This window comes from Lonchura striata, chromosome 4 (genome assembly GCF_046129695.1).
Source record: "Lonchura striata isolate bLonStr1 chromosome 4, bLonStr1.mat, whole genome shotgun sequence".
NCBI lineage: Eukaryota > Metazoa > Chordata > Aves > Passeriformes > Estrildidae > Lonchura > Lonchura striata.
This window is the reverse complement of record NC_134606.1, coordinates 31,545,647-31,572,902: the sequence shown is the minus strand read 5'-3', so window position 1 is coordinate 31,572,902 and position 27,256 is coordinate 31,545,647. Positions and strand designations below refer to the sequence as shown.

Below are 27,256 nucleotides of genomic sequence, written 5' to 3'. Positions count from 1 at the left end.
CAAAGGCCCAAAGCTGTTGCTTCACATCACATCCCCTGGGGCAACGCACCGAGCCAGGAGGCAGCTGCTACCAACACACAGTACAACACATCATCAGTAGTTTTCTGCTAACTAATGTGGTCTCCTCTTACCTTTTGCTCTTGATGGAGAAGAAGGAGATGAGCTAGTTAAAGGCTTCCTAAGGGTGGAAGATGAGCCCTGTGTGTCTGTACGGCCCAGGTTAGGTCTGTTGGCGTTCTGATCACTGTGTGCCCTCTGGTGACTTACAGCGGGCTCCGACTTCCTTCGCTTTCTGTAGTCACTCGCAGTACTTGCAGAACTACAGAAAAAAGCAGTATCAGTAGCAGTCTGATTCTGAGATCAGAATTCAGGAATTTAAGAAGTAAGGTCATAATTGTATTTTTTTTTATAGATTAAAAAATGCAAAATAAACCCATGAAAAACCACATAAAGTGAAGAAGCACTGGTCTCACACATCTTACAGCCTATTTCCCAGTGAAAAGATGAATTTGTTCCTAACCTGATTGCTTTAAAGTTTTACACAACATTACTATGCCATTTTCTTTGAAATAAATGCATTGAGATCTTTTAGACTATTTTTTGGAACTAGAGTTTAGGTGCAAAGATAAGCACCTAAAGAGAAATGAAAAGACAGAGACTGAGAACAGTCAAGACATCGTGCTTAGGAAAACAGCACTGAATATGCTGCAGGCAGTAAGGGTCTTTTAAAGAATACATGACTTCTGCTGAGAGAGAAGCTCAGGGATATTAGTGGAAAGACCCAGAACACAGTGGGGTTAATTTAAATACAAACACTGAGTCCTTGTAGAACTAAAATAAAAGCTACACATCAGTATCAAAATCAGCAATCTCTCCAAGCATTTAATTTGCCAATAGATCACAAGGTGAATATCTGACTCTTCACAAAATCTGCTGATTTCAGGTCCCAAAGAAGACCCTCAGGCTGGACAATCTGTTTGCTGAAGTATAGATAGGTTTTTTTACCTGGAGGGCCTGTCCAGGCCTCTGTCTGTTGAATAGTGATGATATAAGGAAGCCTGTGAAAACAAACATAGAGATTGTTATGTTTGTATTTGAAAAAAGAGTGACAATTTTTGTTTATCATGTTTGATGACTCCTTGTTACTCTGGGAAATTCTTTAACAAGAGCCCATAATAATTAGCATCCTGGGCACTCGATCACAGTCACAGCAACATTTCATGAGAATAAATGATGCAGATTTTAAAACCATAACTAGATTTCATTGCCTATTCTACTTCAGTATTTTTTTTTCCTTTGAAGCACTGCTAAATAATGATCCCAAATAATGCTTTTATATATACTTTTCAAAACCAGACACAGAACAGCTGAATATAAAACCAGAAAAATCTGAAATGTATTCCTTTGTGTGCATGTGAGGTCTCCAAATCTTGTCTTCAGCCCTCAATTACTCACCAAAATCCCACAATCAATAACAGCCAGAAACTTTTGTCAATCCCATGATGTTTGTGGTCAGCAACTGGCCTTATATACCTTATAATCCTGGTAAAAACAGTTCCCATCACAGAAAATTAGTCGTTGCTTATGGAGTTAAAGATGTAGCTACTGCATGAACACTGGGAAATGGAACTTCAATAATTGTATTATTAATACAAAGTCAGCCTTAAATGACTACTGATTTTAAATCAACCACTCCAAGCCTTCAGTCAGAATTAAGTAATATTACAATTCTGGTAACCAGGTATGAATCTAGAATGAACTGCATGGTTCCTGGGGTATTTCTTCATGGGTGCAAAGCAGTCAGGTTCAAGAATTAAACTTCTTTCAAGCTCCTGACATGTCATTTCAGCTTTCCATAACTCAATGAACTAGAAATAGAATAGGTTCTATCATACAGGTTTCTAAGGTGCAGGACTTTTTCCCTTTATAGAGACCCTTCTTGGCTTTGGAAACATCTTTGTCTTGAAGGACTGCTAAAGTAATGGCACTCATGGGCTGTACAAGTCCTTTCTTTTGTTGGATTTTTTTTCCCCCTCAGTGATTTGATTTGCAAATTCATGAACAGAACTTCACCTAGACTTGTTAACTGACACTTAGGTACACCTCCAGAAGTCACCAGTAGTCTTAGAATATTTGGGAACAGATTTTTTAGGACTGTGGGGTGGGGACAGCCACACAAACGTGCCACAATATGAAACAAATGTTATCTACAACCTGAGCAAAGATAATTCCAAACGTTCACATAGTTCATATTTTCAAGTTTTTCTTTACACTCTCTGAAGACTAAGAAGTACTTTGTGATTCTCCCATCACTCTCCAAATGCAATGATTTTAAGATATATATGCAATGCTGTGAGATCTGTCTGCAATAAAACCATAGAAGCCAGACACAGTGTTGCTCACACCAACAGCCAGTATAACCACAGTAAGCAAAGGCTTCAGTCTGTGTGCTTCCCTGCACTGCCTGTAAAACACACCTTCAGCCTGTCCTGGAAAACATTCGAGTCTCATTCAAAATTGGCCACAACCATCATTCTTCTCTTGACCAGTCATTGCCATGGTCTGGAACCAGCCAGGAGGGAAATGCAGGACCACAGGTGATCTATCAGGGCTGTTGCAAGAGGTGGTGCAAACGCTACGGATAAATTGTCATTGTGGATTCTTTTGTGCAGATGCCAACCACTTCCACGAGCAACCACTGACCACCAGGGAGGTGACAGTGGCCAAATGGCCCTGAGGCAGTGACTGCTTCCCACCACCTGTAGTATCTCCATGCCTGTACAGACCACAATGTCACTCCCAAGGGTGGAGCAGAACCTCACTGTCTCCTATGAAAGGCTATGGGTAAATCACACAGTGGAAATCACACCAGGGGGAAGTTCCTAATCCACAGCATTCCCCAGGCCATACACAGATGGCTGGAAGTGCATGTCATGCCAAAGGTGACTGCTGGGTAAGTGGTTTTTGCTTTTCATCCTTTAAGGTTATCTTATCACCTTGAATGTAACTTGCCCTTTTATCCTTTATTTGATGCTGTCTTTGAAGTTTTTTCTATATGACAGATCCTGTAGGTTGCCCATTCTACAACACTACTTTTTACTACAGTCATATATTATTTTATAGATTGTGTGGAGTTGATACCTTCTCTCCATAGGTAGAACTTCACTGATGTGTTATATAGAGGAAAGGTGAAAGTAAACACTGTGTGTGGTTGTTTTTTACTGCTTGTTTTACTGTTTGCAGCTGTCCTGTCAGCTCTTGGGCGTTTATTGACCCACTTTTAGATGGCCCAACTGAACACATCTCTTCCATCTCCAGAGCTAATAAGCCATCTTCCACAACATTCAACACTGCTCTATATGAATACAGGCCACTTGAAAAAAATCTAAATATTGGAGATGACAACTCCAAACTACTAAATACAGTCTTTTTTGAATACTTGACTTTTACTAAAAAAAATGAGATCTATATTTAGAATTAAGCCTGTATTTTAACTGTTTTCATGCATCAAGGCTTTAATGCTGACTAAAAATGGAGCTAGAGAAAGTAGGCAAAAGTAAAAGGAAAATAACAAATAGGCTTGTTTGCATGATGGTTACACTTTATCAAGTCATTTTGAATAGTCTCCCCCTCCAGGGAAGTATTAAGTTGCTGTAGTTTTTGAACATGATTTATCATATTTAAAGATTATTAAAAGTTCAAAATTAAAGAGAGGACTTCTTTGTAAACTAATAAAAGAGAAAACCAGTGTTACTTAATAACCATTTTACCCAGATCTACTGAACATGGGAATATTTCAAAGTCATGTTAGGGCTTTTAAATTGTCTTCCTTGATATATTGAAAATCACCAGAAATTAGAAAAGGCCTACAAGCTTTATCTTTCAGAGAACTGGGCTGAATTTCATAACTATGAGGTTTTTCAAGATACACAGAGCTTAAAATCAAACCAGAGTAAATTGCAAACAATTAACTATTTAAGACCACAATTTGAGCTTAACCTTTGGATAAACTACAGAAGATGAGAGTGAATCACAAATATGGATGAAGTAAAGCCACCATATGAAGCAAAGTTGCCAGTAGAGGATTCACTGACTTTTGCCCTAATGCTGTAAAAATGAGAGGGGAGTGGAGAAGGAATGAAAGCTTGCATCTCTCCCACTCAGAGTAGGGCAATGTCAGCCCACTACCTGACCTTGATGAGTTTTATTTGGAGTACTGACAGCAACTGTCAATCCTGCGTTATAAATTACAAAAGTACTATTAATTGCTGTTTTACCTGATGAGCAACCTTAGTCATAAATACTTAATTGGAAAAATGACAGCTTAGCCGCAAAGGCTTTCACTTGACACATAGAATTTGCAGTCAGGTATTTTAATAAAAAAATATACTGTGCTGATGGATTAATTGTGCAATGCACTTGCCCAACTCTGAAAAGTGGGAATTTGTCAGAGAGTTAGAGACATATGGAGTGTTGTGTAGTTCTGGGTGTTAATCTCTGAGAAGTTTTGGGTATAAGGACTCACAGTTCCTAGGATAATAAGATCAACATCCAAATGCACTAGTGATCTGGAAAGATATGAAGACAAAGATACAGTGATTGTGAATTAGACATGTCTCATAGCTATCAGAAGGAAACCACTAAATTTTAACAAATCTAAGACATAAATGGTGAGCATTCCAACCCTTCTTCCCAAGAGAATCATCTGAAAAAGAACCATTCATTTACCTCATTGGAAACACCAGAAGAACTGTCTTGAACATAATCCAAAAGCTTTTTAGGTGGCTGCATCATAAAAGCAGAAGTGTAGAGATGAAATGGAGTAGAATCAATGGCAGCAAGGAATGAAACATGTGGAAAAGGTGACACAGTTAGAAATTAAGTGTTGATACAAAGAGTGACACACATGGGTAGAATGGAAGGATAAATGTGTTATTTTTAAAATATTTTAATAAAATGTTAGTAACTTTAGGTGGTAAAATTTACAACTGGAATGGTTGAATAAACAGCCAGCAGTTTTTTAACACTGGGAGGGAAAAGTCTAAAGCAGTTATGCTCTCTTGGAGGAATTGCAATATATTTTATCTTAAAAGTTATCGTTATCAGTAAAATACTGTTGAGATATGGTTAATCAGAAGAATTTATCTGTACTGTTTCTGCCCACCTAGAGGGAGAAATGATAATACTACTTGAATGGCAGGATAATGTAGATAAAAAGTAATCCATGACAATGTGATAACATTATAGACCACTGTACAAAAAATTAAACCCAGATATATTTACCTTTATTATTTTTTTAAATTTTCACAGGATATTGAATGGGCAATTTTTAAAATGCTATAATTAAAGGTTTTAGAAGGGTGTATATTATCTGCTTTCTCTTCTGCTCTCCCTGAAGCAGCAGGGAGTTTTGATTTTGGCTTATGGCTAGCTACAGAAAGGGACTAAGGTGCCTGGTTCCAGGGTGTCCTCCAAGGCCCTGTGTCAAGTGCTCAGGCTTCTCATGTAGCCTGGCATGTCACTAAATAAAATTCTGATAGGTCTCCAGAGAATTGTTCGCTGACAGGGAAAGAAAAGAATGGGGATATTTTAAATACTGACACTCTCAAGTTCATGTCATCTACGGATTTCCTGTCTGTGGCCTGTGGCTTCTGCTTTTTAAACTCAAAAAATCTCAGGGAGGATCCTGGGGAGCTATGAGAATGCTTAAAAAGATGGAGGGAATGCTTAGGTTTACTTTCCTCCTTTTTCTAAGGGGATTTTAACTTCTTTTAATTTTCCACCCACCTGGATATTCCAACTATCCTCTTAGACACTCTTCTGAGATGAAGACATTTGCTATCCTTTTTCCTAAAGATGTTAGAGTGTACAGGAAAGAATTTGAGCTCTGTGGAGCCAGAGAGGGAGTGTGCAAAAGCAAGAGTAGGTGCATCTCCAACCTAGTTGTTAAGGAATTGTGCAAGGAGAAAATGAAACCTAGTTCTCAGTCTTGCCTCAAACACGTTACTGTTTTGCCATTGTAAAAAATATACAAACAGCCTTAGGTGCTTAGATGCAATTAAGCCTATGGCTTTGCAGAAGAACTGCAAGTGCTTAAGAAATCAAAGGGGAAAAATTGAGATATTTCTGATTTTTAGGTGTTTTGGCCAAATGGGACTCTTCAGGTTTATAATTTTAAACTTAAGTGTTGGCAGCAGATCTAAACCAGCAGCTGTTTGCCAGAGCCCTTTTTGGGGTAATGGCTATTTGTGAAAATTGGATCAGAACTGAAGTCTGTCCATTCAAAGAGATGTCCAGCTTGAAAACAGGGCAAACCCATATCTCTCTGTTCAGGTACAAAATACATATTTTGCATGTATGCATATAAGAGATGAAAAAAACAAACAAAAAATCCCAGGATTTCCTGCTACAAGAAATTTGTTTCTGGCTTCATACATTTAAATTTAGATATAGTCCTTCAAGTAAAATATATGATCTGTAACTTAGCTTTTCTAACGCAACTTGTCGTATTTTTCTGTCCTAGGAGATTGTTCAAAAATAATCCAGCCAAATGCAAAAAGTTTAGGGAAACGAGCAAACATCCCTGTTTATTATGGAATTTGTCTTGTTATTAAATACTTACACAATACTATTTATCTAATACATACTCCTTATTAAAGCCAGACTATAACTAGTCTAGCAAGTTAAGAGTCTGTTTGAAAAAATACTTATATTCATGGGACTTTACTGTCCTTCCTTAAAAAAAAGAAAAATTTGACTGGGTTATACTTGCTGAATTTGGTAATTTAAATTCCTCAGTCTAAAAATATTTTTTCCTAAAGTGGAAATATCAATATTCTGTCCTCACTTACCGGACGTCCAAACTCCAGCTCTGAAAAGAATTTATACCAGGGTTCGTTTTCTAAATCTATGTCATCTGGGTTTATGCGATCAGTCTGGAGCAGTTGTGAAGGAAAAGGGAAGGAAAAGGCACACACTGAGCAAAGTGCTAGAAATGCTATGTCACTTTAACAACAAACACACAGACATAAAACAAATATGGGGAAAGAAATGGACTAAAATCAAAGCATGAAGATGGTATTTAAGATAGAGAATATTCAAGAGCTGTCACTCACTGGTAATACTTTTTAATAATTTTAATACTCTTCTTTTTGTTGATGTTCTTCCAAGGATTGGAAGATGTTAAACATTTTCAAATTACACTCGTAAAGCTAAGAGGGCTCTTTGACCTTTTCTTTAACATCGCTGAATTAGTTAATTACATTTAATGCTGCTAAAGATTCCTTGTTAGGAAGATGATTTGAATGATTGTCTTCTCCAGCACAGGCAGGAAATTGCCCATGAGATCAACAATAAAGACACAACTTTATTGCTTTTGGTCATCCTTTGTCTTCTCACAAATCATGTTAATTCTGAATCTTGATGTCTTGAAGCAAGCACTGAGCAGAGAGATAAGGAATATGCATCATGCAAGCATCACTATGTTAAAAAGCCACTTCAGAATATGAACAGGAAATAGTATATTTTAAATCCTATGGTCAAAACATAGGGAACAAAAATATTATGCATTCCATAATATTTGTTTCAGCAGTACTGTGAAATGCTTTATCTTGCATAGACTTATTGACATAATGCAGCATTTTTTTTTGACAGTGGAATACATTGTTTTCATCTGAAAATTCTCCCAGTCAAGGGATAAAGTAGCACTTGAAGATAGTATTAAGGAAATTCTTCAGTGAACAGAAGAATAATTGACAGATTTATTCAAGCAGCATGAAAACATGACAGTGTGAAACAGTACAGCTCTCAATGGGATATCTAATCAACTGTAAACTTGGCTGCATTAATTACTTTCTAAATAGCTTCAGTTTCTTTGTAGCATCTGATGTAGGCTCTCATGCAGCACAAAATTACAGTGAACTGTTGGCTTAAAGATCTCTGAAACAGAGAAATCCTCTTGTTAAAGACATTTCAGAATTTAAAATTTGCTTCTCCATAACTGTAATGATCAGAATGTAGACACTAATTATGGTGTGCCCTAGAAAGCAATTATCAAAGAAGACAGAGTCCTGCATAAAGAATGACACAGGTGATCAAGTATGTAACACTTTTGCCTCCAAACTGCCACCAGTAGACCAAAGAAATCACATACAGAGCCATTTCTGTTTTCTGCAACAGGTAAGAGTGTGCTCTTGACCATTTCAGGTAATTAAACATCTTACAGCACTCTTCTTGTTGCTTTTGGTGTTACTGGGATAGCCTGCCACCTCTGTTCTATTGAAAGGTCACCAACCCTTTAGAACTACCTTGGTGCTCACATATCCATGAGCTGTTCTTGCAATATCTGGGCCCCAGCTGTTGTTTTATACACTTATCTTCACAATGCCCTTTCAAGTAAGGGAAGTAGAACTCCTGTGAATGCAGAGGGAAGTGCCTGTCACTGATGAAAATCTTGCTGTGCTCCACAGAAGGGTTAGGAAGTGAAGCTCGTCTGGAGTTTTACCCTTACATTTCCACCTGCCACAGCTGTACCTCAGCAGTACTGATGACAAATGCTTGAACTCAACTACAGACACCCAAGTCTTTTGTACAGAAACACTACTGAAATTAGTTTCATGAACTGACCACTAAAAATGTGTGGATCTACTAGAGACTATGACTAATTTAAGAAAAAACCACAGGATTCTCTTCTACAGAGATAAGAATGCATGAAGGCAAAGAATGACAGATGCAAAAACCAGAAGATAATTTTGCTGTATATCAGCTTGATTCCCATTACAGGAAATGCTTGCCATATTTAGAGGATATTTTTCTTATTTAAAAAAAAAATCCACAATTTGCATCTGAATAATATGAGAAGACATTACAAAACAATTATTTTCTATCCTTTCTCCAAACTAAGTTACTGTATGTTGAAATATTGCATTAATTTTCACAGAAATGTTGATATCAACAAATGTGTGTATTTACACAAAATAAATAAATAAATACATAAATTTCAATGTGTATAGGGTTGGAATTGTGGATCTTTTGGCCCTAGAAGTCTTGGCCTACGTTACCCTGTGAGCCTCAAGGTGCCTAGAAGAGTAGCAGCCCCAGACCTACACAGAGATGGAACCATGTCCCTCCTTGCAGGGAGGCAGAACACAGAGACAAATCAACTGGGCTCTCCTAAGCCAGCCAAGGAGATAAAAATGAGAATGGGGGTTGCCCCCCTTTTCAACTTCAAATACTCTTGCAATTACCTGCAAGCTTAAAAACCCTTGTGTTTCTGCTGGTAAAGAAAAAGCTATAAATAATGCATTTTATCTAGTTTCTACGTTTTAATTTCTTCTCGGGTAGTAAATAAAATGAGACTGTTACAAAGTATGTGAAGCTAATTGCAGGCAAGTCCCCTTTAATTTACAGCTTCAGCTGCAGAGGGCAGCAAACAAAAAGAAACTGAGCACTAAAAATCTGCAAATTCTCTGTTGCTGGCAGTTCTGGAGGACTTGCGTTCCCTGTTCTACCAAGATCAATACACAGGCAATTGATTTTGCTGGGCTTTTGGATTCAGTTTTGCTGACAGAGCTTTTTCTACTATCTCACCTTCTAAGAGACTCACAATGAATGAATCATTTTGACTTAAAAGCTGCACTTGGCTTAGTCTCACAAAGTATCGTCCAAACTACTGGAATAGAAAGTAAAAGCAATAAAGGAAAATCCCTTTTTATTACTTGCCAGTCAAATAATGTTCCTACAATCTAACCTTCATCTAGCAATTTAGTAATAATTTGATTATTCATTGAAAATATACTACTGAAGACCATTAAGTAACTTCACTCCTTTTGCACCAGATGGCCAACACAGATGTTCAAGTATAGAACAAGGACAATGAAAAAAATCACATCTGTAGTATTACAAGTAGCTTTGCCTGTTCTTACCTTGATACACAATAGACATCCACAGGTAATAATCAAAACTGTGCATTTAAACTCATGAGTTAAATGGCTCTTACTTGTAGATCAGTATTTTGCATTTGCAATTTCAGACACCAAACTGAAGCCTCTCTGGAATAGTGGGCTGAGATGCCTGTTGTAAATTTGGCTTTTGCATTTTATTATTTCTAAATAATTTTTTTTTTTTTTTTTTTTTTTTAAATTTTGGACTACTTTTAAATAGCTATGGTAACTCCAAGTCTGCTACCAGATGGACTTAGTCTATTTCTTTATGACAAGAAATATTTTATAATGCCATGTTAAGCAAACCAAGGGGAATATTCAGATAACCAGATTGAGATGTCAAAAGCAACCAAATATGCATGCTCTAAAGAAAATTTCCAATTTTTCACTAAACTAGAAATCAAACCAAACAAAAAACAACAGATGTACAACATGGAACAAGTCCAGTCTATTTCTGGTATTTAACAAAACAGTAATTTAGAAAAATTGATTCTAATAATGAATTCCTCTTGCATATAAACTCAGCAGAAAATTTGTATGTTGAACAGAGATTAAAAAATCTAGAACTAAAATTTAACCTCACAGTTTTATTTGACTACCACATGTATACTTTTATGCTTAGAGTAAAATAACTAATGAAAATAGAGGCATTGTGTGTACCAATTTTATGAGGTCTTTTCTTACAGTAACACTGAGATTTTTCCTTACATACTCTACTGCAGAAATAGATATATGTAGATGTATAGAGGAATTGCTTCTCATATATACAAGGTAGAAACCAGTTAATAATAAAATTTAATTTCATTTACACATGCATAAGATTAAGTTGTTACATTGTAATTTACTAATTAATGGAAAGTAAACATCCATTTTAGGAAACAAAGTCCACCATTTTGATGATATTGGAAAAAAGAGGAATATTTAGTTGAATTGCAGACCCTGGAGATGGAAACATACATCAAAGTAACTTGCGTACCACCCTATCAGTGGCTTCTTGAAATAGCAAAGAGGAGCTGTATCAGCAAGTCTTGTAAGACTATTTAATGCCTTACTATCACAAACTTTTACTGCAATCTCAAAGTACTAATCCCAAGCCTCTCCTTTATGCTGATGTTTTATCTTACAAATTCAAATTATGGAAGAAAACACACTAACTTCCTGTTTCATGGAAGAGGCTACTACACAATACAGCACTTTGAAACTACACTCATCCTTCTGCATCTATAACAATTAGTGATCCCTAACCAATCTATCAATTTAATGTTTGTTACTAGGTCAATGTTTTAGTTTATTATTTCTCACATTGCTTTGATTAATGCATATTTGCTTTTCATCAGTGAGGATCTGTTGCACAGTATTTCCCACTAAATGTTAGCTTCACACTGAATCTCAATTTCTTTTGTTCTTGCCATGTTCTCATCTCCCCATTAATCACAACTGATTCCAATCTGCTACCTACACCAATAAAGAGAATGCTAATCTGTCAAATTTGACTTGTCAGACTTGACAGATTATAATACAAGATAGCTGTAAATATTTAATATTTTTAACAGATTACTTTGCCATCAAAACTACAATCCTGTAGACATGGAAATTACTTAATTAAAAAAATTGGGGATTTGGAGTGTTAGAAAAACTCCCTTTGACTTCATTGATTTTGACAAAACTAATGAAGTATGATTTTCTATTTCAGACACTATAAATGTCCTTATTTTGCAATATTAACTTACTGCACTTATTTTATATTCCACATATTTTAATACTTTCCTTCAGTAGCATCAAGATAATTTTTCAGACATTAGAAATCAAATCTTTTGAGATTATCAAGGTGGAAGATTTAATTCATGCAGTACTGACACATTTGAGAATTTGGAGTTTTTATGTGAATTTGGAACCAATGCATTATTTTCAGATGTCAGCTTTTTCCTATGCACAATGAAAACAGCTTTTGACCTGCTTTGCTGATCACCCTTTAAAAAGTTAGTTTTACTTTTTATATCCCATTAAATGAATACAAGGAAAGGAAATACTTCAGTGAAACAAATTAATTTTCTGTTAGTAACATGGTCCAAAGGAAGTATCTTAATAAAATAAAACTAAATGGCGTCTTTATCAACAGTAGACATTCCAGATTGATGTAACTGTGATAGCTCCCTATTTTTTTCAACTATGTTACACTAGTGTCAGTAAAACATTCATCTTATAATAATTTCCAATTTTTTACAGCCCTGAATCATACATAAACAAAAAAAATCTCTCAATTCTGTACATCAATGTACTTTCCTCAGCTTAAAAAATTTCTTATACAATGAGATGATTCCTTGTATGTACATCAGCTAAGCCTAAACTTTCAGTCTAAGCTTCAAGATGGCAAAGTATGACCTTACCCTTGATGGATATTGCTTGGTAAGTAACATGACTACAACATGACTAAAGCTTTTCTGCATGAAAACATTTTAATGACCAAACAAAGCTCAAAATTCCATCTCTTGATTCACATTAGAAAAAGTAAAATGCATAAGCAAGTGGGAAAAGATTCAGGATCAGTCAGCAAACCTAATTTTCTTGTTATTTCATTAGCTTGCTAGAACTGAAAAAATGTAGCTCTGACAATATTCATCAGCACTGCAATAGTTACAGGAATGATTTTTGTTCACATTACATCAGTGAAAAATGTAATTTATTAGAAAAGTGAAGCCATTCTTGGAATACACTGAAGTCAGTGTAATTTTCTTATTTTTAATTTGAATCTGCTATTACAATTTGGCATTTGGAAAACTGGTAAATTACCTCAGTGTTTATAATGCGGCCATGGCACTCAAAAAGTGCTCAGGACAAATGACACTGCCATTTAAATAAAATTGTTAAGTTCATCTGCACTCAGATGCTAATTATATTTATTCATTACCAGTTCCTACAGAAATGCCAATTTCCTCTTTGAAAAACACATCGGTTCTGCAAGAACTCAATTTCACAGAAAAAGAGCTTCGTGTTCTCTGGCTAACAAAAAAATAGATTCATGCAAAGACCACAAAAATAAAGGAAAAGGTGCTTGGTTCAGGTGTTTCACAGTGTTGATATACTGCATATTCTGAATTCAGTAATTTCCTTAATTTGGCTTAAATTGACAAAATAAATTCTGTGAACAACCATGTAATACAGAAGCAAATAACAATCCAGTACTCATTTCATTAACATCTTTAAAACTGGATTTCTTCAAACATTTTAACCTCAAAGTAAAAGACCAAGAAAAGAAAATACTGCCATTGATACATAACAGCTTTTCTAAAATAAGAAACTGTTAAGATAGCACAAAGCTAAATAAGGAGAGCTGGGTGAATGTGTCTTTCAGCAAATGAAAACTTCTGTTAATTGTAATTTTGCAAGCATTAAGCATCGCTTTATTCCACAATTGCTATAATTATTCAGAAAGCAGGAATAAAGACTTCTGACATGTTAATGTACACTCATTCATAATGTACACTCAAATCACAGAGTATTTGAGGCTGGAAAGGATCCCCAGAGGTCATCTAGCCCAACCTCCTGCTAAAGGTAGGTCTAATAATATCAGGTTGCTCAGGGCTGTGTTCAGGCGAGTTCTGTCTGGGCAACCTTGGCCAGTATTTGACCAAAATCTCCTTAGATACACAATTCAGCACATCCTGAAAATGTGAATATTTTATTGTTATGCATTCATTATTCAGATATCATATGTGCTGTTAATGCTACTGAAAATAAGTGCTGTAGATGCACACCAATCAGAAAAGCAGTTTCCATCTGTTTTGTCTATCATCCGTGATAGACAAAGTGGTGATCTCTTGGACACACCAGAAGATGTAAGTTAAGCAAGTAAGCCAAACTCAACTTTTACATACAACCATCAGATAAGAGCAAAGACAAATTGCTGCAAAATTGTATTTGAAAAAGGATCTTCAATATTCCTCCAAACAGCAATTATTAATAGTAAATAATAAAAAGATAACCTCTTACCAAATCTCTTACTGTATTACCCATTTCATTTGTGTGTCTTACCGGTCTTTCATGTTCAAGGATTGATGACTTTCCCGGCTCATATTCAAAAATACTTCTTGGTTCAGAACGGAACCTGCGAGTATCTACCTTTCTGTCAGGAGGATCCCAGTCGTTCCTAAACAACAAATACGAGCAACTGATCTAATTTTCTGTCACCACCTTGTGCTACAACAGAAACCTGCAAAGCCAGATGATGTTCAGAACAGCTAATATTTCCAGATCTCATCTACCCTGGCATCCCAGTGTTTTACTGTAACATCTTAACCTGTTTACAGCAGGGATGCTCAGTACAGCAGGAAGAACACTAGAGACTTCCAGCCTGTGATCACTCATATTTGTCCTTTAACAACCAGAGAAGTTTAAAAAGTACCCTGGCAAACCACACCAAAAAACATAAAAACCATTGCAAATAACTATACATGTTTTGTGCACTCTACTAATATAGACAAGTGGTAGATATTTTTGTCATCTTATAATATGATGATAAGGTGATATTGAAAAAGTTATAAAAACTTCTGAGGCAAAAAATGAGGACTTGTTTTAAAAGACAGTGTTATGTTCATTATCCTCATTTGTAGTAGAATTGCTTCTGAATATCCTTGTAAGCAGCATATTGTTTCTCTGTCTTGAACAGATAAACAAGAGGAAGAATTTGGCAGTTGAATTTGGAATAGAAATGTATCAATTTTCTCTAAAATTACAAATTTGCTTTCAATTTAATAATGCTATGCAAATAATGAAAAGTAACCCATGCTACTATATTTTTTCAGTCGTTTACTATGTCATATTACTAGCTAAATATACATTTTGGGGGAATACTTAACTAGTAACAGTGAGAGTTGCTTTGCATGGCAGCTCTTGTAGTACCTACCTCCATTGTACTTGTAAAATTGTGGGTCACACATATTTTTATTTAACTCTGTACAAAATGACCCACTAGTAACTCAAAGGTTGGAGGAAAGGGGAGGGGAAATACTACCAGCTATTATCTATATTTGATAAGAAAGACCACACACTGATTAAATTTTATCAGTTCTACTGGTCTTTCTGGCGTGACTTAGTTTGATGTGACCTGACATAATAATGCACATGTCATGTGCCTTAAAAAAATCTATGGGGTGGCTTTTGTTTATAGAATGCTTGCAAGTGCATTTCAGGGACACAGACACCTCTATTTATAAAATGCCCTACATTTCAAGGGAAGTAGTTCTACATGGCTTTATTGTTTATTTTCACTGAGGAAAAAAATATTTGCAGAGCAGAAAAGGTTACATTTTTTAGAAGGAACAGGAAAATGGAAATATTCTGATGAAATTGCATTATACTGCTAGCCACTGAAGCAGAAAGGATGCTACTGAAATTCTGATTCACACTCAATTCAACTAATTTACAGTTTTCAGCCTTTTATCCTGCATGGACTATATTTTGAGCTCAACTGCTAGTGCAAACCAGATCTTGCCTCGCAGCTATGAAACATGTGATATATGTGGACCTAAGCCTCTTATGTGAGATTTTAAATACTCTGGTTTTATAGGCAATTAAAAAAAAAAAAACTCCCAATGGCAGGAAAAGATTGATGAGCTATAGCTTTCAGCAGTGGGCAAAGCATAGCTAACATGTTTGGTACGCCTTGGCCTGGAGAACAGGATTTCCACTGCCTGTTTTATCATGCAGGAGATTAAAAGGGGAGGTGAAATAGCCAAATTCAGTGCTGAGTAGTTGTTTCCAAGCTTGACAAGAGGCACTGCAACAGGCCTTCGTGACTGAGGCATTTGGCCTAGCACCGGACAACAAATCACACAACTTCAGAGATCAAGGCTAAACAGCTCTTTTGCTGTCTAGCTAAAAAAATCTGCACTTCTGTATGACCTGCTAACAAAATTCAAGCCTCATGGCCTCTTTGAGGCAGCCCAACTCTAATCTTTAGCATTTCCGCTTGACTACCTGCCCTTGGCAACAGGGAAGCCAAAATCAGTAAGCATCAAGCAATCTCATCTTCCTCTGCAATATGTGTATTTACTAAATTACATTTTGGATTGTCACTATCTACAGATTTTTCAAAAAGCCATAGTTGTGTCTTAATTTTATACACTTAGTATGGTCTTGCATCATAATATTTTATTGTAACTTTTAATTACTTGAAACTGTTTAATATAATTAGATTTCTACATATAAATATGTTTACAATGTCCAAGCTGACAAAAATGGTCAAATTCTCTTTTGTTGCTTGAGTGTAACTAAGAGACGAAAGCTTGTAGGCACAGATGAAAAGAAAAATATTACCCTTTTAATATATATAATATATAATATATAATATATTATATATTATATATAATATATAATATATAATATATAATATATAATATATAATATATAATATATAATATATAATATATAATATATAATATATGCATAACCACACATATAGATTTATAATAACATAATATTATATTAACATGTAGTATTAAGTAATGTAAACACTAAAGAAAAGCATTTTTTCTAGAGCTAGTACCTACAGATATGCTGAAGTCAACAGAATTTGTGTGCAGGTCTCTGGCAAGGTTTCATCAAAAGGATAAACACTTCTTTCCTGAGTTATGCATTACTAATTTTTTCCAGACTGGACTCTAACCAATGGGACCTGGTTTTCTGCAGAGAATTTGGATAGAAAACTATGGGAACCATGGGCATCTGAAATGTCTCTTTAATCTGTAAACACTGTCTTGGTCTACCAAAATGGAGATTGAAAAAAATGGGGGTATAAAGCACTTCTAAGCTCTGGGGAAATGTGGGTTGACTTCTACACTCTTGTACAGTTTTGGTCTCCCTTGAATTTTCAATTACATTGTCTTTTTGATCTTCTCTTTGGTGCTGGGTACAATAAAAGTCTTTTCTGCTCAGAGACTGACTATTGAAGACAGCTCCTAGAGCACACTATTCTGAAACACAAAAAGCAGAACAATACCACTAATGAGAATAAAAATTCTTAATGCTCAAGGTCACATCATAAATAAGAAAAAACTCTTCTTTAGCACACTGAAGACATGACAGCACCATGCATGATGCCCGGACTCCTGACAAGGATCACCCCTCATCATCTGACTGACCCTTGAATAATGCCTTTGAAGTACGATTATTCTAGAGCTGCTATTTTATCCCTTGCTATATTCTGCAATTGGAGTACTTTACTTAGCAAGAGCACCTTTCAAAAGTGCACTAACTTACTTTTCTGGTGTAGACCGTTGCCTCATACGATGTGGTGGTACTGGTGGCGGCACGTGGGGTGGCAAAGGGGATGAGACTTTAAAGGCATCAGAGCTACTGTCAGAAGCACTTTTGGACAGTGGTCTGTATGTCTGTGTCTTTGCAGCTGGGTGTGCCTGAGCAGAGAAGGATGGACTGTAGCTACCTAATAGAAAACAAAACCAGAAACAGTCATAGCATGAGAGTAAATCTTAAAAAAAACACAAAATGGAATGCTACAAGAACCCACAGTAACTCAATAAAATGGCAAGATTACAAAAATGTGCAAATGAGTTTTAGAAGTACATTGCTGTGTATTATGCAGCTCATTAGAGAACTTACATATTTTTACACAAAATTACAAACACATAGGTAAAGTGCAGTACAGGTAAAATAAATTAATTTGATGGAGAAGTTAATGGGTGTATACATCCATCACATCTGTTAATGACACCCTGTAATTAATCTCCAGGATCATCCTGTTGCTCAGTTCCATGTACAGAAAGTAGAGAAAAAGCAGGAAACACACATTTTTTGATAATTTTAATAACTATTTGGTTTTTGATAATGAGGCAATAGCATTATCTTGAAGAAGATCACAAAAGTACAAACAGATGTCAAACCACTGACCCACTACAAGTCACCTGAACAGCACAGAAAAAGGCACTATTGAGAGCATGTTTAATGCAACAAAAACTGAAATGAAAAAATTTTGAATGGCATTTTTGCAGTAGGCACTATGGCCTTTTTGCAGGCAGTCTATTAATGCTTTCATTTTTGCTTTTTTGGAAATAATTTTACCATATGGGTATAATCTTCTTAAGACACAATTATTATATTTCTTAGATGAATATATCTTTTCTTGTGGGTAAATAACATCAACATGAATGCAAAAATGGACAAGTTTGTAAAACAATCCATTATATCTGGCACTCTTGCTGCATAATTTTAAAATGTATTCAGTACATTATTTTTGTCTTTCCATGTCAGTAATTACTATTTTCATTTTCACACGGTAGTTCCCTTTCCATTTCTGTAAGGAAAGGCTGCATTACTAACAATCACTAGTGAAAATAAATGCAAAGTAATCAAGAAACTACAGTGTTAAGTGTATCCCTCTACAGTAAGAAGAGGTCCACAGCTGAAATTAATTTCTGCAGTAAGAATGAAACTAAAATTAAACTTGTTTCATTTGGGGAAAAAAAGACATGAACAACTGAGATCAAATGAGACACTAGAAGGTGTGTCTACAAGCATTACAAAAGCGAGTGTGAAGAGTTAACTACACCATCACTTGCTGACATTAACAAAAGCGTCACTTTGAACACGGAGTAATTCCTACCAGTATTGTATGCATATGCAGTATTATACAAGTCTGTGTCGTCATCTACAAAAAGAAATACATATGTTACAGTAGTGCCATACATGCCAGTTCATCACAGAAACTGAGCTTTGTTTCTGCAAATACAAATAGAAGATTGGTAAGCCATCAAGCACTGTATTTCTTTTCCTCGTCTCATAGGTGCCTTTGGAAGACTCTCTTTTCCCCTTATACTAAACTTAGGCCATTTTTACCATCTTATTGTATTGTATCTTCTGGTCATGTCACCCATATTGCATGCTTATTAAGTTAGCACCAAACTGCAAATTACTTTTTGTCTGTTCTTTTCCCTTCCCCAAGCTTGATTCCTTCCTTTTGTCAGCTTTCCTATGCTACAGACTGTTAAGCTGCTGTTCCTATCACAAAAGGCAATCCTAAATATCTACTATGTGACTAGTGTTCAAGATAAAGCCTGTAAGCCAAGATTCTCCTGCCTACATTTCTTATTCTCCCACTAATATTCTGTGTGACCATACTGAATGTTAGTTCTACCTCAGATGAATAAAGTCTCCTTCCTTTTGGAGGTATAATGAACATAATTGCCATTTATACAGTTTCCTGACACCCTTGGGGCAAATCATAAAGGATAAAGCTAGCAATCTCACCAAAGCTCAGTCTCAGCAAAACCAAGTACAATACTCTATGACAACAATTAAATTCAGGCACAAAATTTTTCCTTAAACCAGCCTGTTTACTAGCCCACGCTGTTCTAACACTGGAGTTCTCCAAAAGAAAGGCAGATGGGAGGAGATTTACAGTAGAAAATTTCACATCCCTCAAAGTGGACATGAGGAGACAAAGACAATATACTCACCAGGCTTATGAACCATGTGGATTTGCTTGAACATTGTCTTGTACCAATCCTTTGGCCTGTCAACTGTCTGAAAAAAATAGAGTTTTAACAATTAACAACAAAATAAAAATACCCATGTGTACAGATTGGATCAGACATTTAATGTTATTCTGGACAAAAATATTATGTTACTCCCTATTTAATAGAATAGTTTCCATGTATTTTGAATGTATTGATGCGTTTTATTGAGGAATTCCTTTAACAAATTCTGGAAGGCACTGAAGATTAAGTCAGTCTTGGACACTGATCCTTGGAGGGCATGATGGTTCAGAACATTGGAATTATTTTGACATCAACAGTTCATCACCTTTGTGCCCTATATCTGACAATGATGAATGCTAGATTCTTTACAGGAAAATAGAAACACCTCAGCAGTTATGATTACAAGCATGTAAGAAGTGCTTCTTTTGATCTCCTGCCAATTTCTGGCTTAAATTACTTTCAAAATGTAATTGTTAAAATAATGCAGATAAACTTTGTAATACTACTGAGAAGATAACTAAGACCACACTATATTTTAGAGTTAATGTTTGGAATGTAAACAAAGAGTATTCTTTACCAGTTTTAAAAGCCCTTTCCAGACAATTTTAATTTATTCAATAATCACTCATTAAATTATACTTATCCTTACTTTTGCAAACTAAGTAATCATAATCCCAAGGTTCCCAACTCTACTCATATCGACACCTGCTTGTTCTTTTTTTATCTCTCATCCTTTTGAATTTTCTCTTTTGCTGCAATTTTCTTTGAGGTAGAATGCAAATATTTCAGGAAAGGATTAACACAAAGGCAAACATGTTTTCAGTATTATCCTCCTTAGGTGTTAAAATGTTACTTGTCCCACAGTAGTCAAAAAAGCAGAAGTTTTAATGCAAAGAATCATGAATCATAGAATGGCCTGGGTTGAAAGGGACATTAAAGATCATCAACTTCTAACATCCCTCCCATAGACAAGGATAACTTTCATTAGGCCAGGTTGCTCAGAGCTCCATCCAGTGTGGCCCTGAACACCTCCAGGGATGAGAAATCTGCACCTTCTCTGGGCAACCAAAAAATTGTTTCCTTAAAAGTATTAAATATCTACACTAGTGGAACTCTAGTTAGAATAACTGGACTGAAACAAGTATCCTGTTTAGTGCTCCAGGATGATATATGCTCAAAAGTTTAAAATTCCAGGAGGTCTGAAGGAATTCACACTGATGGACATTACCTCCCTGTTTCTCCTCATTTCCCACAGCAACAGTCCCATGATATTGTGACTGCTTTTCTGAAGAATCTTCCAACAAGTGGTAGGTGAACAATTGCAAATAATGCATAAATACTATTGCTATGTCCCTGCTGTTTGTCAAGCATTGCCTGGTCCTCCACAAAGTCAAAGGAGTCTCCCACACAGAGACCAGTATAGAGGAGCTTCCAAGAGTAGAGAAGGAAGCTTCCCAACATCTTACTGGACATTTGAATGTTCCTTTCTCTCATCTCCCCAGCAAACCCCTCCTAGGGGTTTCAGCCCCAGCCAGTAACTTGGCTTTATGCTATAAACCAGACAGGATTAAGAAATAGAATACATTAATTTTGAAATTCATTTTCTCAATTTATATTCACTAATCCCACAGAACAACATTGTTTGAGGAATTAACAGTATTCACAATGCACAAAGTCACTCAGATGCCATCCTGTTTTGCACAATATTATAGCTGATGCAATTAAATGCTGGAACACGGCATCATCGTATGTGAAAAAACCAATCAGCCAAATAGCACGTAAAGAACACAAGAAGTAACTGCAATTTCCATAATCCCTGCAGTATTGTAATCATCCATCAGGAAGTATGCAATTAAAAGAGGCCTCTCTGGCCCTGAGATTAGCTTAGCTGGTGGGAACAGGGTGCTAATAAATGCTTGGATCCCCATATGGGCTATTCACTTAAGAGCTGGACTTGATGATCCTTGTGGATCTTCCAACTCAGAATATGCCGAGACTTTCAGTGGACCTCTGGTTTTTTGTGTTTTGTTTATTGTTTTTTTTAAGCTGAAATATTACATCACTAAGTAGGAAAAGAAACCTAGCGGGACTTTTTTTTTCATTCTTACCAAGTAGAGGCCTTTTCAGTCTACCAATTAATTTGATAATTAGATATAGAGCAATCATTTTGGATGGACTAAAACAGTGCAGTTTTACTGCTTTCCATGAATCTGCTTTTGCTTTCCCAGGTCCCCATCAGTGGTAAATGCTGCTATATTTGACTGAATGCTTTTCTGAGTGAATGCCATTTTACCCTCTCTTTTTCAGAGACTTCATTTTTAGTGTCTTGGAATTTTACCATCTTTGGGGCAGGGCTTGGCACAAAAGCAGAACCTAACAACAATCTGAATTTTCAGACTTGCATTTCCCAGAGCTAGAAGGAGCTAAACTGGCATAGAAGGAACATGTTAACATGGGATCAGGATTCTAAGTGAATAAAAAGCTTTATAGGAGTCCTTCCCTTCTCAGAAGCCTGATACAAAATGGGTTAGTAGGAATATAAAGAACATCTTTCTGTTTTCCTTGGCTAAACAGCTGGCACAAACCATGTTCTAAGAGTAAAGGCAGACACGGAGGATACAATCACATCTTCCAAAACCTCTTTACTTCTGAGAAGCACTCAAAACCTGGAACACAGATACTTCTGAGTTCTTAGTAACATGCTAAACTTGGAGCAGCACAGCATTTTAGAACATAGGTGTGTGTAACCTATAACCTCATAATCTTCATTTACTGCTATTAGATAGACAGTTACCATTTTTGCAAAGATGGAAGAGACTTCTAAACTTTACATGCAATAATAAACTGAATTAACTTGAAAACTTCTCTCTTCAGATGGACTGAGGGTGAACCTTCTGGGAGAAGATTCCTATTGAATTGCTCACTGACCTTAGAGAAAGGGCAGGTGATATACTCTACCTACTACTATTAATGGAAAATGCAGTTTTAGCACTTTTGCAAGGTGCAGCATATTTGAGTCTTGCTGACAACTATACCAACTTTGTTCTTGCTCAGCTGGGGTACACAGGGCTCAAATATACTTTTGCATACTTATAAAGTAATCTCAAATAAGTATCTTGAAAACAATTTTACTGCCAGCTATGTCTTAAGGAAGCAGAATAAGGATGCAAAATGGCACATCAGACACAGTCTTACACATACACATGCCAGCATGAAGTTTTAACTTATATCTCATTGTGAGAATTATTTCTATAATAGCAAGATTACAGGCTATAAGATTTTTTGAAATTGAAACACACCAAAAACCAGAGCAAAACCAGCAGGAAGATGTCCTAATTCAAGCTGAATTACATTTTTAGGAGAAAATCTGAAAGACTCAGATCATACAACCTGAAAGTTAAATATAGTTTGGCAGATTTCCAGCTTCATTAGGCACACTTAAGGGGGATTTCTGCTATAATCTTATATAACTGATATGCACCCTATTAGAACAATCTGCTACTAAAAAAGAACAAAACCAATTACCATATCCAATATAAAGCAAAGGGACTACTTACTTAAAAAGAGGACAGGAAGCTAGAGCATTACTGGAAAAAAATGTCTTTATTTTTAAAAGATTCTGATCGTATTACTTTTTTACGTCAAAAATTAAGCACGAAATTGAAGAGTTTCTCCCCCAATCTTATAAAAAATCTCCCCATCTTACCACTTATCCTGATTTTTTCCTACTGATTTTCTCCATTAATTCCTGGTTTCACCTCTAATTTTTCAGTCCCTTGAAGCAATTCTTGGCAATAGAACATAGCCCCATATGTCAATACTGGCAGACAGGATACATCCAGCAGCTGCTACATCCCTGCACCACGCTAAGACTTCACCTGCAAGGGCTCTGCCGCTTTCATCCTGGCTCCCACTCTTCTCACTTTCTCCGTCCAGCACAGCAGTTCTTCTCTGGCTGGGAAGGCCAGCAAGTGCTGCCTTCACAGACTTAGTGCAGCTGCCTCTGTGCTCTCTGGAGCAGCCAGAAGAGGCTGCCCTGACAGCAGAGTGGAAAGAATGCTTCAGCATAGTGAAAACAAAACTCTTCAGTCTGACATTCTGGGACCACTCAAGCAGTGACCAGCGGCAGATGATCAAAACTGGGCTGGTCACAATGAAAGGGCTCCCCAGCTATTTGCTTATGTGTCAGTCAAGGGCACAATGATTATTTACTGCACTGTCACGAAAATGCTACTCCCTTAGACTGCCATCAGAACCAAACTGCACATTTCTATGCTACCCTGATGATATGGGAATACTGCCCCAAAAAATGCAGAAGTGTAAGATTTTTGCATATGCACAGATGTACATATGATCATTTGCACATATACATATATATAAAGTATGCATAACCTTTATTTCAGAACTAAACCAAATGCAATTACCTTGCATCTCCAAATGGCAAGAACTACAAGAGACACAGGAAAGACACTAAATTTTGGCTACTTCTAATTAAAACTGGAAACATGAGGTTGCCCAATTATGCTCCCATCAGCATTCTCCTTTTCATCAACACACAATATTATGTTCACAAGGCTGCTGATTACACACGCTCTATTCCAAATTATATAAGAGTAGAAGAATGTGAAAAACCCATTACCAACAATCAGTTCATTGTATGAGCTCATACACAGATTTCCCAGAATTTCCTACCGTTCTAATTGCTGTAGGGATTCCAGATTCATCTACCGGGCCAATCCCTGCATAATGTGGAGCTTTAATTACTGTAATTTTTTTTTCTTCTTCTGAGGATCTACAGATTGGTATTGTACTGGTGGTGGTGGTGCTGCCAACACTCTGAACATGCTGTGAGTATGTCTCTGTGGACTCTGTAAAGATAACATGACAGAAAATTGTGTAATGACACAATAATCATACTTGGAAGTTAAAACATACTTCCCCATTTCAGTATACTGTACAAAGGCTGACAACCTTAATCACATATGTATACATATGTATAGAAATATCTTAACAAGGGATTTCCCCTACTTAATGTTACATTAACAGAATTACAAACTTATTTAAGGGCCAGACAAGCTATTAAACTCAGAATTAGAGTGGAAGCACCTTTTCACAATGTCTTGCTCAATAAAAAGAGAAAAAACCCCCACAAACTTAGCAAAATCTATTGAGAAAGGTGCAGCAGTCTTTCTTCTATAAATCAAACTTTTGCACCTTTTCTACCCATTCCTTGGAAACCAGCAACATAATTTCAAAACTTCCACCCACCAATTCTAGCAAACTATAGAAAATTGCTCTTCTGTAGGCAAAGAAAACAGCCTTGCACAAAAACTTATGTGCTAATAAATGTGAAGTTTTGATGCATGAACATTTTTAAGAAACAAATTCTGACATACACTGTTCTTCCCTTAATGTGTGTTGATATGTTTACATGATTCCAAGTATAATCCATAAAAATGGTTTTTGTAACCCGGCACCTGTAGAACAATCTGATGAGCCATCTACAGTAACTCAGGTGAAGTGTTCAAGCTGCTACTGTTTTGTATTGACTTGCAATATTTCTACCCTTCCCCCTCAAATCTTCCTTTATCAGTAATGAAATTAATACATCACTATTACCAACTCCTAAAATGCAGAACAAAACTTAACAAAAACCACCTCAGTGCTGGGATGTGACATAAAAATTTGTACTTCTGCAGAAAATACACTCATTCCTGTATACAGGAAAAAGAGCCCTACTCCTTCAGGCAGCAGGTTTCAGTAAATTAGTGGGCTGCTATTACAAAGATTCTATTTTGCAAGTGCAGGTACAGTGAGATGGTTCCACTGCAAGATAAATGAATGCAGGGAGTGAAAATATATGTTATAACACTGATGGTGACAATTACAATTGACTTTCATGTGGCATTAATATCCACTGATTGTTCTGAAGAAAAATATGAATTGTAATATGAGCCTGCAAAAGGAGCTCCGGTGACTGAAAGCTCTAATTTTAATTTGAATATTTCTGCTCACTCCCATTGCAGTGCTGGATTTGGCATGGCTGTTTCAGCTGTTTACCCAAGTCTGAAATCCTGTAAATAATTCAGTGCTACACATATATGGTGAGGGGCAACTCTGTGTGGCAAACGTCTGAATATTTGGAACTTTTTCCCAAAATGCATGATGTTAAATTTAGAAAACATTTTGGATTTGATCCTTCATTCTTCATAGGCCTCAAACTGAGGCCATCGGGGATTTCTACATGAGCAAAGAGAATTAAATCAGGCTGTTACTGTGGAACACTGAACTTCAGCATCACACAAGAGTGAAAGTAATAGGACATATTTTAAGTATATCCAAACCAGTATTGATAGATCTTTATCTCTGCAAACCAGAAGCAATCAAAACCCCTAGAATTCTGGGATGTGGAGTAACCCATGTATACAGTTTTTGTACTTATCATTATGATGACAGCAGCATTTGTCTAAGATGTCTCAGAGCAAGAACTGTCACCTACTTTCCGTGCAAGCACAAAAAAATTGTGAACTGTGGGACCACATTCAAGTTACTTTGCATGTATAATCTTTTCTAAATATGCACAACACTGGTAGAAAAAGCAGCAAGTATCTCTTGGCAAAATGGGATTATACTGGCAAAGAGACTAAGGCTGATAGTATTTGGTTTGTGTTTAATTTTTACATTAAAATGCACTAAAAAAATACATGAACAAATTTTAAATTGATGTAGCTTTAGGTTTTTAAAAGCCCAGAGCCTCTCCCTTTGTTGACAGTATTTCTGCTGAAGAATTACGGAAATCGTAGGGAGGAGCAAAGTATAAAGGGGGCCCTTGGCTTTTTAAGACAAAATCTGAAAGGGCTGGACAGGTTGAGCAATTTTGATAGACGCCCTTTCCTTGGTAAAGCCAGTAGAAAATTGGCAAGAGGTTAGCTCACACACCTAGGTTATAAAACTTAACAGTAACTGCAGTTCATGATCACTACTGTACCTAACAATAAATGCTATTATTTTTTTGCATTTACTTCCCAAGGTAGATGAATAGACAATCCCTTCATTATGGATGTGAAGCACTCTGCAATTGTTTGCAGTCTTTGCCACATGAATCAGAATACGTTGCGTAATGTATAAAGCAAACATTCTGTGTGAGGCTTACCCATCATCCTGCCATGCTGCATGATAACAATGTTGGAATTGAGTGAAGCTGGTGGAGGGTAAGCTGAAGAAGGGGAAAAAGGCCTTTGAAAGTGACTCACTGGGCTGGCAGCAGTGCCAGAATTCCCATTCACTGTGATCTGAGCCTGAGAGAGACAAAACAATATCCCATTAAAGTACACACAAAGCTTTCCGACTGCAATCCCAAAGAAAGAGTGATGCAAGACTGTCATCCGCGCAGCAATTACCATTTGTCAGGTACACAGCCATAATGGCATCTGCATTCACTGCAACACAAAACCTATCACAAAGGGAGCAGAGTGTGTTCCTTGTATACCTTATACCTCCCCTCTTCTCTCCTTGTGTGTGCTGGCTGTGATGCATGCTGTCTTGGGAAGGTGACAGAGGGATCATGGTCAAGGCAATGAAAATTGCACAAACACAGAATTCACTCTTCCCCTCAGTCTGCCACAGATCCCTCACACCAAGAGACATATTCCCTTAGTGCACATGCTCAAGCACTATGGATATTAATGGGAGCTTCTGTGCAGACTGAAGGGAAAAGTCTCATTATAACTAGCTGAGAAGAGTGACAAAAATGTCTTTAAAAAATGGAAGGCAGCTGGAGTGACTGTGGCATGCTGATATGCAATCTATCACAATAAAAATAAA

The 27,256-nt window shown here is 36.5% G+C and overlaps 1 protein-coding gene across 27 annotated transcripts in view; it reads right to left on the bottom strand.

Annotated features, from left to right (window-relative positions):
- The window catches only part of SORBS2 (sorbin and SH3 domain containing 2), a 144,547-nt gene that overhangs the window by 29,084 nt on the left and 88,207 nt on the right, over window positions 1-27,256 (bottom strand). For 19 of the 27 annotated variants that reach the window (XM_031504735.2, XM_077782873.1, XM_077782875.1 and 16 more), the window contains 8 exons: window positions 26,586-26,730; window positions 24,125-24,300; window positions 19,412-19,478; window positions 18,559-18,603; window positions 17,199-17,382; window positions 13,974-14,088; window positions 1,006-1,058; window positions 132-319 (listed from right to left, as the gene is read on the bottom strand). In XM_031504735.2, the coding sequence (XP_031360595.2) occupies window positions 132-319; window positions 1,006-1,058; window positions 13,974-14,088; window positions 17,199-17,382; window positions 18,559-18,603; window positions 19,412-19,478; window positions 24,125-24,300; window positions 26,586-26,730 (973 nt within the window). Of the gene's footprint in view, window positions 1-131; window positions 320-1,005; window positions 1,059-13,973; window positions 14,089-17,198; window positions 17,383-18,558; window positions 18,604-19,411; window positions 19,479-23,310; window positions 23,537-24,124; window positions 24,301-26,585; window positions 26,731-27,256 lie in introns of those variants that run through there. The other 8 variants (XM_021539483.3, XM_031504737.2, XM_021540397.3 and 5 more) reach the window with 4 other exon arrangements.